General features: G+C 36.4%; 1 protein-coding gene across 5 annotated transcripts in view; it reads right to left on the reverse strand.

Annotated features, from left to right (window-relative positions):
• The window catches only part of rnls (renalase, FAD-dependent amine oxidase), a 70,133-nt gene that overhangs the window by 49,033 nt on the left and 6,175 nt on the right, over positions 1 to 14,925 (reverse strand). For 3 of the 5 annotated variants that reach the window (XM_081393270.1, XM_081393271.1, XM_081393273.1), the window contains exon 4: positions 14,147 to 14,305. In XM_081393270.1, coding sequence (XP_081249396.1) covers positions 14,147 to 14,305 — 159 coding nt within the window. Of the gene's footprint in view, positions 1 to 14,146; positions 14,309 to 14,925 lie in introns of all 5 variants that reach the window. The other 2 variants (XM_081393274.1, XM_081393272.1) reach the window with 1 other exon arrangement.

The raw sequence follows: 14,925 nt of genomic DNA on the forward strand, positions 1-14,925 counted from the left end.
ACAGGGCAAGTTTACTAAGCCAGAAAAGCAATATGGAGTTCATTAGGTGATGCAAACATCAAAATGTATTCGTTGCACTATGGTAAAAGTGTTTTGAGGTCATAACATAGTATTGTACATATTATACATAATCACATAAAATAGGACCTGTGTAAAAATAAGTATTTATTAATGCTTATCATATCTTATTGATGCAATCATAATTTGTGTGAAAAGGAATAAAAGTTATTGGTGTTTTACTGCCACAAGTGTTCATTTCACCTAGAAACGGCAGTGAATTGTATACGTACAGATACAATTTTTGAAGTTTTGCAAAAATGTAGGTAGAGGCACATTTGTTCACTAGGTTGCTAAAACCATGGTACAGCCTATAACAGATTTGATGACAAAATATCCCTTGTCCCTTTTCATAGCATGAAAAGAAACAAAAGTAACAATAAGTGACCTTGCAACGCCATATTTTTGGATAATTTATGTAAAATAGTGTTTACAACTATCCAAATACACATATTCTCCATTAGAATAGAACAAAAGCTGACAAAATGGAGAATGGCATGAGTTATAAAGGTAGCAAGTAACGTTTTAAGGCAGGTCTTGGAGAAGGGTGTGCGAAGAGCTTTTACAAAAACATCATAATGTGGTACTATGTGCTTCCTCAAATATATGACTAACCAGTTTAAAACACACATTCTTCCTGTATTTAAAAGAAGAAGAAAAAAAATTCGCACAGAACAAGCTCTATTTTAAAAGGGCAGACGGTTATATTTTGTGCAGCATAGTTGAAGTTAAATCGGGAGCGCATGATGAAACAGACGAAGCAGAGAACTGACATGCAAATGTGCAAGAGCCGCCATTACTCATGAAAGATCATTTTAGTTTTAAGAAGGCTTGGCAAGGGAACTGCTATTAGGAGCACGACTTAGCCAGAGCCGTTACCGGCCTTGTCAAAAGAAGCTCTTTCTCTGCATCACAAATTCCTCTTAATTTAGAGGGCAATTCACTGCTCATTAATCTTCTGTTCTAATCCAAATACAGATCATGGCACTACCCAAAAATGGCATTCGCTCTTGGCACACCAGGGGTGAGATTATCTCAAGCCTCTGAAGTCACAATGAGGCTCTTCAGGCAGCGGAGGATTTTACACTCACAATTCTGAGGTTTGGCCTCAATTTCTCACATACTTGACTATGGTGTCTTCTTTTCTGGGTGTGCCTCTAATTTTAGCTTTGTGCATTTTACATCTTCCTCTTTTTATGCACAGTTTCCTGAATGAGGTTTTGTATGAAGAAACGTTGAAATGTATGCAAAAAATGTGTATATGTTTCTGCAACAAACATGTGTGATGCATGCTCTGGTTGATATCCTTAAACAAGCCCTGTTCTCAGTTGGATGTTCAACTTGAAAATAATTATCAGTTTATCAATTTAAAAAAGGTAAATAAACAAACCACTTATTAAACTAACAAATAAAAATGTATATTTCAAATTATTTTATTAATTAAATGGATACTACACTTAAAAATGTTAATTGCTCATCCAAAAATGCAAATGTCATTTCAAAACTCTATGACTTTCTTTCTTTTAAGGAACATTAAAGAAGATATTTTGAAGAATGATGATAACCAAACATTTTTGGTGACTACTGACTTCCATTTTATGGATGGAAAAAAAGAAAACCACTGAGACATTTTTTTTAAATATTTTCTTTCTTTTAAATATTTCTCTTCACAGAAGACATTCATACAGGTTTGGAATGATGATGAAAAACAATTATGACAGAATTAGCATTTTTGGGTGAATTATCACTTTCATGTTTAAAAGTGTCGTTAAATGTAACTGTTGGTTAAATAATAAATTAAATCACTTTTTTAGACTAAATATATATATATATATATATATATATATATATATATATATATACATAGAAACATTCATTATATTTATGTATAACATGTTAATTAAATGTAACAAATTAATAACTGTAAATTATAATACAATTAGTAACGCATTTTTAAATTTCTGCATTAGGCTGTTGCGTTTTTTAAAGGGATAGTTCACCAAAAAATAAAAATGTTGTCATTAGTTACTCACAAAGAATGTTGGTAATCAAACAGTTGACAGTAGCTATTGACTTCCATATAGTAGAAAAAAAAAATAAAAAATACAATGGATGTCAATGGCTGCCGTTAACTGCCTGGTTACCAACATTATTAAAAATATCTTTGTGTTCAACAGAAGAAAGAAACTCATACAGGTTTGGAACAACATGAGGGTGAGAATAAATTATGAAATTTTTTTGGGTGAACTACCGCTTTTTAAAAAATCTTCTTAACAACAACAGCAAAAACATCTCTCTTTTTTAATAAATTTGTTAAAAAAAAAAGTCATTGGAAAGTTCACACATGCATAGCTGATATATGCATAGTTGATATAAAAAAACTGGATGACTAGCAATTTCCTACTACTTAATTCTGAAAAAAAAAACAGATTCTAATTATTGGACAAAAACCTTCCTCATGTAATAACCTAGATTACTGTATAACACTTGATGGCTGCTCTGTCAAGTCTTCATTGTCGGTTAGGAACCTGGGTGTGCTCTTTGATACCAATCTTTCATTTCAAAGTCACGTTTCTATTATCTGTAAAACCGCATTCTTCCAACTTATATCTAAATGAAATTACGACATATGCCTTCAATGACAAATGCGGTACAGTTAGTTCATGCGTACATGACATCAGGGCTAGATCATTGTAATGCTATGGGTGGTTGCACTGCACGCTTAATAAACAAACTACAGCTAGTTCAAAATGCAGCAGCTCGAGTTCTTACTAGAACCAGGAAGTATGACCATATTAGCCCGGTTCTGTCAACACTGCATTGGCTCCCTATCAAACATTGTATCAATTTTAAAATATTGCTGATTACTTACAAAGCACTAAATGGTTTAGCTCCCCAGCTCTTAAAGGCAGGGTAGGTAGGATTTTTCTAAAAAAAAAAAAAACATTCCAAATTTGTTTAAACTGTCTTTGAAAAAGAGAGTATAAAAATCGAGTGTCTGTAGACCTCTCACGACTGTTGTAAACACAGCTAATTATTTCCATTCACTCCACCCCCTCCCTTCTGAGCTCCTTCCAAAGCCACGCCCCCAAAACACATGAACGCACGACGCCAAACGCTCAGGCTCAGCTCAGTCAGCTGGAAGACGCATTTATTTACCTGAGTCGAGTGGAGAGGAAGGAGCGCAGTGCATGCAGTGACATCATGTCAGAAACACATGTAATAAAATACCTAACTTTATCACTATAAATATAAACAAATAAGATTTCTTTTAGTACTCACTATCAAGCTAGCATATCGATACTGGTAAAGTTTAAAATATACTTTGTTTGATTCGGTAACGAGCTATATTTATAGGTAACGAGCTATATTTATAAGGCAAAGCTAAAAACAGGTTGCATTGATACACGTTTTTCCATTACCATCAGTTACACTGTGATGAAGGTGAATTTTGTGTAAGATTCATAGCATATACGGTGTTTTGCGAGTTTCCATGATGAAAACATTGTTGACTCTAATGAGGACTACACCCCGGAGACAAGTACCGCTTCGTTGGTTCGAGGACAGGTCCGGGGTCGAGGGCGAAGCAGAGGAGGTCGTTCAAGAGTGCGAGCAACCAGGGTCCGAGGAAGTAGTTTTTGCCTTGTTTGCCTTCGCTGACTGAATATGCAGGTGCTTTGAATTTTGAATGCTCTTTCTCTGCCATAATTTTACTCTTCGTAGGTTCTGCGCCTCTCTTGCACTCCTCAAATCAAACGGATGCGCGCGCATCTGGGCAGATCTAGCAACAGGGGTGGTAGCCATGGTTGAGAGAGCGAGTGACAGTCGCCCAAACCAATCAATTGTTTCGTCCCGAATGGAAATAATGAGCTGTGTTTATTGCAGATTAAAAGGTCTACAGTCACTCGATTTTTATACTCTCTTTTTCAGAGCACTTACATTTTAATTATGTATTGGTATATAAAGACATTTTAAACAAATTTGAAAAAACTACCCTACCTTCAACGCATTATAGTCTTTCATGTCTATTGCAATCTCAAAATTCCGGCCAGTTGATAATACCCTAGATAGAATATCAAAATCCACTGCTGGCGGTAGATCCTTTTCATATTTAGCACTAAAACTTCGGAACAGTCTTCCTAACATTGTCCGGGAAGCAGACACACTCTGTCAGTTCAAAGCTAGACTAAAAACACATCTCTTTGACCTAGCATACACATAACAAATTATCATACACATAACACATTATCAACTTCTATAATTCAATGCTGCTAGATTAGGTCAGCCGGAACCGGGAACACTTCCCATAAATCCTGATGTGCTCGTTACATCATAAGAAGAATGGCGTCTACGCTAATATTAATCTCTCTGTTTATCCCAAAGTTTACCGCAGTCCGCCAGATCCAAGCTGTATCCAGATCTGATGAAGGACCTGAGCCTGGACACGACGACAACGCATTCCTGAAGTGTCAACCAGTTCAATTTTTAGATGATAAAATTGTTCTAAAATTTTCAACGCTTGCACCTTGGAACCTATTTCAAGGTTAGCGTTCTCGAGCAGCCAGGCACTGTTGTTGTGCAAATGAGCAGGCCGGAGAGCGTTAAGGGGTTTCTGTTAGAACGGTGTCGTGTTAGCGGCCCCTAAGTTAATAACTAATGATCTTTGCAATGGACGTGAATCAATCAAAACTAACTTTAGCTGGACAATAACTTTATTCTAGAGCTGCTGTAAAGCCCAAACAATCTCTGTTAATTAAATTTACTATTATCACTGTAAAGCTGCTTTGAAACAATCTATATTGTTAAAAGCACTATATAAATGAAAGCGACTTGACACATGGGACCAAACAATGAAGACAGGTCCCTTTCATGCATGATGGCCACCACATTACCATAAAGGTAAATAGATAAAGAAAATCAATTTGTAAATACTTTATAAAAATGCAATTTTGCAATTTTTTTAAATGCACATCTATAGACATTATTTTCACAATTCACAATTTAACAATTACTTTTAAATATGAATTAAAAGCAACTGTTTTAGATATAAATTAATGTCATTTATTTCTTTTGTCAATTTTTCTTTCTTTTTAAATACACTGATTTCTTCATTTTATTTTCAAGTGGCACTCCTATTCTGAATTCTAAATAAAAGACATTAATCCAAATTAACTACTTATTCACTAAGTGTAAAAACTTTAATACAGCATTGTTTTGATACAAAATGCACATGATCTGTCAAATCAGTTTGATGTGTCAAAAGGTGACTCACAAAACAAAGGTACATCACAGTGTCAACAACAAACCGAGAGCTCCTTTGATAGGGTTAAGATACCCAATTATAAAGAGAGAGAGAGAGAGTGAGAGTGATGAAAAAAAAAAAAACTATGCCTCCATTGTTTGGTCTCCTGAGTGCCTTTGAGAGAACTGTGGAGAGACGAGGACTAAGTATCCTTTTAGCGCACAACACCCAGACAGTGCAGGGGAAATAAGCGTGCCTTTCTGTCAGGAGTCAGAACAAGGGATTACATCATACCAGACTTGAAAGCAGCAGACCCAGACAGCCACTCGATGAGAGACAAAAAGAGAATCTCTAACCAAGAGGAGGATGATGTAACTTGACACGTTTATTGTATTCCGAGCACGGGACGGAGCTCAAGGTAATTGCTAGCCTAACAAAATGCTCAGATATTTATGTTTGGTGGAGGGGAACAAAAGAAGCACCGTTTTAAGTTTAATGGCGCATCCTGTCATGCCTTTTATCATATCTGCTGATTAACAACCGCTCTTTAAATTCAACTCTAAAACAAGGAAATAATCAGCATGCTACCTATCTCGCACAGCCAGGCCCCAAATCAAATAACGCAGCCAGGAAGACTGATTACCACATGAGAGAGCGAGCCTGCCAAAAATAGAGCTTTAATTTCATTAGAAATGAAGAATCATGTTTCTCAACATCAGCAGAGTTTCAAGGCCGTCAGGGGATCCGGGCTGTGTGTTACTGTCGGCCACACGGAGGTTAGCTGCAAAAATGCCCTATTTCAGCACAATGATGTAATCACTTATAGCACAAAGGCTTGCTAAGATGGGGCACCCTGACAGACCTGCGCGCGGGCAGGACAGGAAGTAAAAGCACATAATAGGAAAGGGTGTGGGCACGAGTAACTGAGTAACGGAACAGGCAATTGAGTCAATGGCTTCTACATGCAGACATCAATTTTGCCTTTGTCATCTTGCATCAAGCTGCAGTTTGCATAAATGCATCTTTAAGTGGTCCATAAACTACCATTGAGTGAATCAGGAGTTATGATTCACAGCTTTAATCTCATATAAAGAGGTTAGAAGTGGTCATTTAGCACTTGGAAGGCGAATGTAAATTTTGGACTCCCTAGATTAGAGTGTGACTTTAAAACTAAACAGCTGCTTGGAATCACAAACCAAATCCTCAAGTATGAGCATGAAGCGTTAATAAAATAAAATACAATTTTAAAAGAAATAGTTTCACAGCAGGGAACTAGCACGTCAAGTCAAGTCACCTTTATTTATATAGCACTTTTACAATACAAATTGTATCAAAGCATGCAGTGATAAAATGAAAATAATACAACAAAGTTTGATTCTAGAAGAAAATTGCATCATCGTTCACCTTAAGTATAAGGCAGATCAATAATATAGTTGAATATTAAATGTCCCCAACTAAGCAAGCCAAAAGCCAAGGCAACAGTGGCAAGGAACCTAAGCTCCATCAAGGTGACAGAATTGAGAAAAAAACCTTGGGAGAACCCAGGCTTAGTCAGAGCCAACATGTAATACATTATCATTCAAAAGTTTGCAGCATGTAAGATTTGTTTTTGAAAGAAGTCTCTAATTTATTTGATCGAAAATATAGTAAAAGCAGAAATATTGCCAAATAAAATTTACATTTTAAAATGTAATTTATTTCTGTAAATAAAGCAAAGTTCAATTTTCAGCAGTGTCACATGACTTCAGAAATCATTCTAATATGCTGATTTAGTGCATTTATTATTATTATCAATGATGAAAGATGTTTTTTTTTTTTTTTCAGTATTTTGATGAATAGAAAGAACAGACATTTTTAACATTATAAATGTCTTTACAGTCAATTTCGATCAATTTAATGCATCCTTGCTTTAAAAAAAAAAATATCTTACTAATGTCAGACTTTTGAACAGTAGTGTGTATAATAAAAAAATATAGTCTGGGAAGCATTTACTCAAATTTTTACTCTGGTTAAAGAGCAGAACATCTAAACCGTTTTTGTATAGGCACTGGGTCAACTTCCTCTTTAGGGTCTTCTCTGTCTTTAACCACAAAAGCAGAAATGGTTCTGCATAGGCTTAAGCAAGCTTGCCAAAGTGGAAGTGATTTCTGATCAGATTCTAATTTTGAAATGTACTTGTTCAGCCTCTTACTGTGTCGCTGGAGAACAGGCCCGGCCACCTGTTATAGATTACATACTCTGATGAGCAGGAAGAGCCAGACCCAGCGTTTTATGTTCAAAAATGCACTCTTCATAGTTTGCGTTAGGGTGTGTGTATGCGTGTGGCATGTGTCCTAGGCTCAAAAACTTCCCCGAAGTGACTGTGGAGTTACTATGAAGGAAATCAGACGTCTGAGAGCACTCAAACATGTTATGTAACTCCAATTCAGCGCTTGCAAAAGCTGCATCCCATTCTCTCATGTTAATTTCTGACAGCTGGTGGAGCACGTCAGTGACAGAAGAAAGCTCGAATGAAAGAATTAAGGAAGAAAGTGTTGCAGAACACAATGAAAAACATCCAAACATTAAGGAGGGGAATTTCTGGCCAAGAAAAGTGCAGAATCTGTCAGGAAGTCGGCTGCAACAGAATGCACTAGAGTTGGCAAAGCACCTCTGGCCCAAACGTATGTTCCATAACCCTAGTCAAACCGCTAACCCAAAATGTTCAGTAATATATTAGAGGAAACAAATCAGAGTCAAGTCCAGTGAGGGCTCCGATCCACATCAGGCACGCCACAGCCCAGCGGCACGCATAGAGTTCATTCATCTTTTGCAAATGATACATGCTCATATTTCCTCAGCACATGGAAAGCCGCTGGGAAAACTAAAGTCCAATGAATGAAAGGACGTGACTGTCACTGCATTCAGGTTAAAAGAAATATGGCTGCTCTGGATTTCATTGGTTTCTATGGCTATTCTGCTAATATACTGTAACCACATACAAACTACGAGCGAATGTAACAACCATGTAAAGAACTGTTCAAGATGTAGGTCGTCTTAAATTGAGCTCATTTTGCACTTTGCAAACTTCAGCAAATCCTATTTGTGAAAAAATGTTCAGGTCGGCATTATACCACAAAACATATGCAATCTTTGCTGAAAGCTGAGAATAGACAACATTCATGTGGAATATGTACTATGTGATTCCTTATACATGCTGCAATTTTAAATATCTTTTTTTTTTTTTTTTTTTACTTCATAATCAGACCTTGATATAAAACAATTTTAAAAAATTTAAACTTGCAATACATATCTTTGAAAGTCTATGATATAAAAAATAGCTATGACAAAGCTTGAATTTTCTGAATATCATTATTGAATTTTATCATCTACAGGTTTTTCTGGGGCATTTTGGATTTTCTTGTTGGATTCTTTTTTGTGTGTGTGTGTGTGTGTGTGTGTGTGTGTGTGTGTGTGTGTGTGTGTGTGTGTGTGTGTGTGTGTGTGTGTGTGTGTGTGTGTGTGTGTGATTTGTGTTGTCCACTAAACTGCATGGAATCTGACAAAGAGAGCACAGATTTTGGAGTGAACAATGAAAGTAAAATAAAAAAACACATTCTTCGAGTTATGGTTGCTTACATGACTCTTTCAACGTCCACAATTGGCATTAAAACAATTCCAATCATTTTGCTTTTCCATTGATCATTTTTTTCACACAAATTAGACCTAAAGACCTAAAAATTGAGGTCAATAGATACTTCTATGAAATCGTGCTGTAAATGAAGCAGGAAGCGTGAGGCATTCATTTTTTTCAGTGTGCAGCTAGAATCTGTGAAAATTATTTCCAGATTGCATCTTGCAAGTGCCAGTGGCTCATACCTGCCTGCTGCCCCCAACTGTCCAGCAGCCGACACTACAAACAGAACCGCTAAAACAGTGACATCATGGCACAGGACAATCAAGACAAAATGAACATATTTTATCTACGTGTTAGTACTATCAATTTTGAGAATGAGCTTTTTTCCAAACCATTTTTGTTGTATATACACTATGGTTCAAAAGTTTGGGGTTGGTTAAATTTCTTTAGGATTTTAAAATTCTTATACTCACCAAGGTTCAAAGGATCAAGAAGAATACAGTAAAATAATAAAATAAATAATATTATTACAATTTATTTAACAATTTTTCTGCAGTTTAATATATTTTAAATTTACTTTATTCCTGTGATGGCACAGCTGAATTTTCAGCAGCAATTACTCCATTCTTCAGTGTCACACGATCCTTCAGAAATCATTCTAATATGTTGAGTGGGTGCTCAAAAAAACATTTATTATTATCAAGATTGTTGAAAACAGTTATTTTTGTGGACTGCATTTTTTTCAGGATTCTTGGATGAATAGAAAGTTAAAAGAACAGCATCTATTTGAAATATAATTATTTTGTAACATTATAAATGTCTTTACTGTCACTTTAAATCAATTTAACGCATTCTTGCTGAATAAAAGAATACATTTATTAAAAAAAAAAAAAATAAATCTTACGGACCCCAAAATTTTTAAAAATAGTGTAGGCCTATATGATGTGGCATACATTGTACGCACTTATGTGCAATTATGTGGACAATTTACACAAATTGCCCTGGGTAGTAAGCTCAGTAATAATTCAGTCCCAAAGGCACCATAACTACATCTAAAATTATGAAGAACCTAAATATACGAACTGCACCTCTGCTAGATGATTCATTTGCTTTAAAATTATGAACACAAACCAAAGAATATAGATTCAGCCGGGTCGCAAAACGTTACAAAACCTCCAACTGAATATGTTCTAGAAAACAAAGATGTACGCAGAAGAAGAAAAAAAGTTACAAATGAGAAACATAGCCCACTAAAAATGAAAGATCAGAAGGGTTTAAGGAATTTCAAGAAATGGCTGTAATGTCTCTCCCAGGAGCAGTGTTTTTCTGAACACATGGGTTTTCTCACAATCCTGACACAAAACAGAATAACACTTAAAAGAGTCCAAAAAGCCATGTCTTGTTGAAGTGGCTTTAAAATAACTATGATTTGACAGAGAAGCAGTTAAATGAGAGCCTACATTGACTGGAGCCAGCCAGAGAATAAATCAACTTTAATCTCTGTGGAAAACATCCTCACCTCCAAATCTGAATGGGTATTTTAGAAGGAAACCAGCCAATTATTTGGGCATGATTTTATTTGTATTTTTTTTTGCACAATCTTAAGGGCCTCTTACAGTTTCGACCCTCTTCTAAATTGCATTCGGATATGAGGAGTCCTGTGCAACTGCACTGTGACATTGATCACATGGCCTCCATCTCCATCCAGACCACTTCAGATGAATTTTTCAGCTGCTCCATTGCAGCCATTTCATAGCGTATCAACAGTGAAGAGACCCATCCGCCTCTGCCCTACTTCTGCTGCTCTGTGCGTGACACCACAACCATTTAAAGCGCCGTTTTTTCGCTAGCGACTCCTCCACCATTTTCAGCTGTCTCATTCCATTTTTCATTTATCCCTTAATTTGCGATGCAGCTCTTTTTCCGAGCCTGCGACTTTCTCCTCGCACCCTGCATTATTCACAGTTTCTCAGAAGCTCCAACACCCAGAAGACCTAGACCCGACTCTTCCATTTCCATTTTTCTACTTAAGGACTTATGTTTTACCATTTCAAACACGTCATACTGAGAATACCAATTTGGACATTGATGCAAGACCTGCAGTCATGTGGCAGCTGGAAAACAGTTTAAGATGGAGATATGGGGTCTCTGAAGCCCACCAGCCCAGGGCAAGAATGAATGGATATAACGGAGAGGTGGACATGTGACTCTGAAAACAGATCTAAGGCTATTGAACATACAATCTGGCTATTGTTCATTTAAACCCTCTGACTACAATAAAAAGATGGTTAAAGTGCCCATATTATGCTATTTTAATGGTTCCTAATTAACTGAACTGTCCCCTACAGTAGGTTTACATGAATCCAAGGTAAAAAAAACACTTTAATTTTCTCATAATATACAATGCACATAAAAAGAGTCTGAAAACGGTTCGTTCGAAGATTCAGTCTCTCTAAACCCCTCCTTTCCAAGAGTCTACTCTGCTCTGATTGGTCAGACGGCCCAGTCTGTTGTGATTAGTTGACCACTTACAGCGCGTGTTGGAAATCTGAATTTCAGCTTCAGAGGCTTCCTCAGTGCTTGAGGCACAGTAATACGAACAGTAACGATGGCGTTAGTTTTTCCGTATCAATTCCAGCGCGAGTCCTCATCCTTTTGAAATGCATGCAAAGTGGATTCACAGCACAGAAAACACAATCACCTCGACCTGTCGACAACACAAACCAACCTCTTCTAGGCCTCAGCTACAACTACAGTGTTTGAGAACGGGTCAAAGTAGATGTTTGCTCTTTGATACCAATCTTTCATTTGAAAGTCACGTGTCTAGTATCTGTAAAACTGCATTTTTCCATCTTAAAAATATATCTAAATTACGCCATATGTTCTCAGTGACAAGAACGGAACAGTTAGTTCATGCGTTCATGATCTCAATGCTAGATTATTGTAATGCTCTACTGGGTGGTTGTCCTGCACGCTAGTTCAAAACGCAGCAGCTCCAGTTCTTACCAGAACCAGGAAGTATGACCATATTAGCCCAGTTCTGTCAAAACTGCACTGGCTCCCTATTAAACATCGCATCAATTTTAAAATATTGCTGATTACTTACAAAGCACTAAATGGTTTAGCTCCGCAGTACTTGAGCGAGCTCTTAACGCATTATAGTCCGTCACGTCTATTACAATCTCAAAATTCCGGCCAGTTGATAATACCTAGAATATCAAAATCGACTGCTGGCGGTAGATCTTTCTCCTATTTAGCACCAAAACTTTGGAACAGTCTTCCTAACATTCCTAACAAAGCTAGATTAAAGACACATCTCTTTGCCCTAGCATTCACATAATACATTATAGACTTCTATAATTCAATGTTAGGCTGCATAGATTAGGTCAGCTGGAACCGGGAACACTTCCCATAAATCCTGATGTACTCGTTACATCATAAGAAGAATGGCATCTACGCTAATTTTAGTGTCTTTTGTTTATCCCGAGGTTTTCCCGCAGCCTGCCGGATCCAGGCCATATCCAGATCTGATGAAGGACCTTCGCCTGGACCCGATGACAACGCAGTGCTGAAGTGCCAACTAGTCTCTCCCTATGGAGGATCCCTTTACCACTCTACAGATAAAGCGTTGTCGGGAAAATCAATTCGCGTATCTACCCCGAATAGATCAAATAAAATAAAATTCTGTATCAAAAATTATAAGGAAACGCCAGTACTTTGTTTAGGCTTGGTTTGTAGGGAATTCCAAACCTGCGCACATATATTCAAACGCACATAACTATAGAACCCATTCTTAATGCGCATGTGAACGCCATCAGCGTTTCTCACAGGTTCGCTTTAAAGTCTGTGTAGAGAGAATGGTGTCGTCTTAGCGGCCCCTAATTTAATAACAAATAATTGTTGCGACGGAAGCGAATCAATCAAAACTAACTTTAGCTGGAAAATAACTTTATTAAAGAACCGCTATAAAGCCAAAACAATCTCTGTTACCTTAAATTATACATTTATCTCTGTAAAGCTGCTTTGAAAAAATCTACATTGTTAAAAGCGCTATATAAATGAAGATGACTTGACTTGACTTGACGTTGTTCATGGACAGCCAGTGAAGATCATACGCTGGTATTATGCAAATATGTTACGTTGGTATGTAACAAACAGGAAGTGAGACTGGAATTGCTGTCGACTCATTTCCACAGTTTGGAATTTATCCTTTCTTTTAGGACACTATAAAACTTTATTTGTTTGATTTTTAAAACTTTGCAGACATTTTACATTCACAAACAGCTATATAACACACGACATGAAAGGTAATATTAGAAAAATCATAGTAGGGAAACATTTTTGATGGTATAGTCCACCAAAAAATGAAAATTCTGTAATTTTACTCACCACCATCATGTCGTTGCAAACCTGTATGACTTATTTTTTCTCCAGAACACAGAGGAAGATATTTTGAAGAATGATGGTTACCAAAGAGTTTCGGTTCCCATTGACTTCCATTGTATTTCTTTGTCCATATAATGGAAGTCCATTTTAATCAAAACTGTTTGGTAACCAACATTCTTCAAAATATCTCCTTTTAAGTTCCACAGGAGAAATAAAAGTCATACAGGTTTGGACCACAGAGGGTAAGTATATGATGACATAATTTTTTATTTACATATTTTTGCTTGGGTAGACCAACACTTTTAAGCATTCATGATGTAAAGATACAGTATGTAAACTACCATAGGAGTTAACCTTTGACCCTAGCTTAGTTGTTTGTGCACTGTATGCATGTGTTTTTTGTCTTTAATTTATGACAAGACAAATTATAATGGCTGACAAAAATGGTGAACCATCAAGGTATATCTACCTTTATCTTTTATTCCAGGAGATCTATGCAGTAAAAATATTTTCCTTAGAATAGGATGTAAGAAACAGTTTTATAATTAATGTATTTGTTGTAATTTAGTTTCTATAACTAAAAATACATCTGTCCACTGCAGTTCACACAATGCATTAAAGGGAATATTTTTTTATTAGGAATTTCCATTCAGCTCTGTCGCTATTTCTAAAATTAAATAATATAATAAAATGATGCCATTTCACAGGATATTTTGAACAGAAACAATGGCAGACAGCAAAACCAAAAGTCATATTTAAATTTGAAGGCCAAAGTGTGTGTGTGTGTGTGTGTGTGTGTGTGTGTTTGTGTATTTGTGTTTGTGGTGATGTTGTAATGTACTCACAAGATCCCACGTCTCCTTGCAGCTGAAGTATTTGGGGTACTGGCATGGTTAAAACCACAACGTCAAACTGCTGTGATGCTCCCCCTTTGTGACACACTTCCCAGCCAGAGTCTTTCCGGTGAATGTGAGTGACGTGTCGGTCGTAGAGCACCTCTGCTCCTGCTTGAGTGCGGAGTGGCATAGTTGGCAATTTTGCACATAGCAGAAGAAGTAGAAAATAGAAAAAAAAGGAGAGAGAAACATAGAAGGAAAGAATTCCAAAGAAAGTCACGCAGAAGATTATGTATCAAAGAAAAGTCAAGATTTGGTTTATGGCACATGCAAATAGTTTTACATGATCCCTAATTTTAGAAACAAGAGTAATGGTAAAAAAAAAAAAAAACTAGGGGTGTAACAATACTCTCATGTAATTTGATTTAATTCACAACACTAAAATCACGATATTATCGCAATACTTCAAGCCAAAAGAAAGAAGAGTTTTTTATCATAATTACTTTTAAGACATATGGTTAACAGTTAACAAAATGTACTGTTTATTAAAATGCTAAATTTGGTATTACATCAGGGGTGGACTTGAATAGGCTAGGACTTGGTCCTCCTGGTCCCCAATGCACAGGGCAATGGTGACACCAGAATATAAATATTCATTATTCTGAAGCTGAAAATACAGGATTTTGTTAGACATATATGCTTGTGGAATACCATACTTTTTTGTGCAATATCCTTGTAAATTAATTTGTCTCATTTATTCATGATATTATTCACAAAACTATAAATAT

Source organism: Scardinius erythrophthalmus (genome assembly GCF_964197995.2).
Source record: "Scardinius erythrophthalmus genome assembly, chromosome: 18".
Classification (NCBI taxonomy): Eukaryota; Metazoa; Chordata; class Actinopteri; order Cypriniformes; family Leuciscidae; genus Scardinius; species Scardinius erythrophthalmus.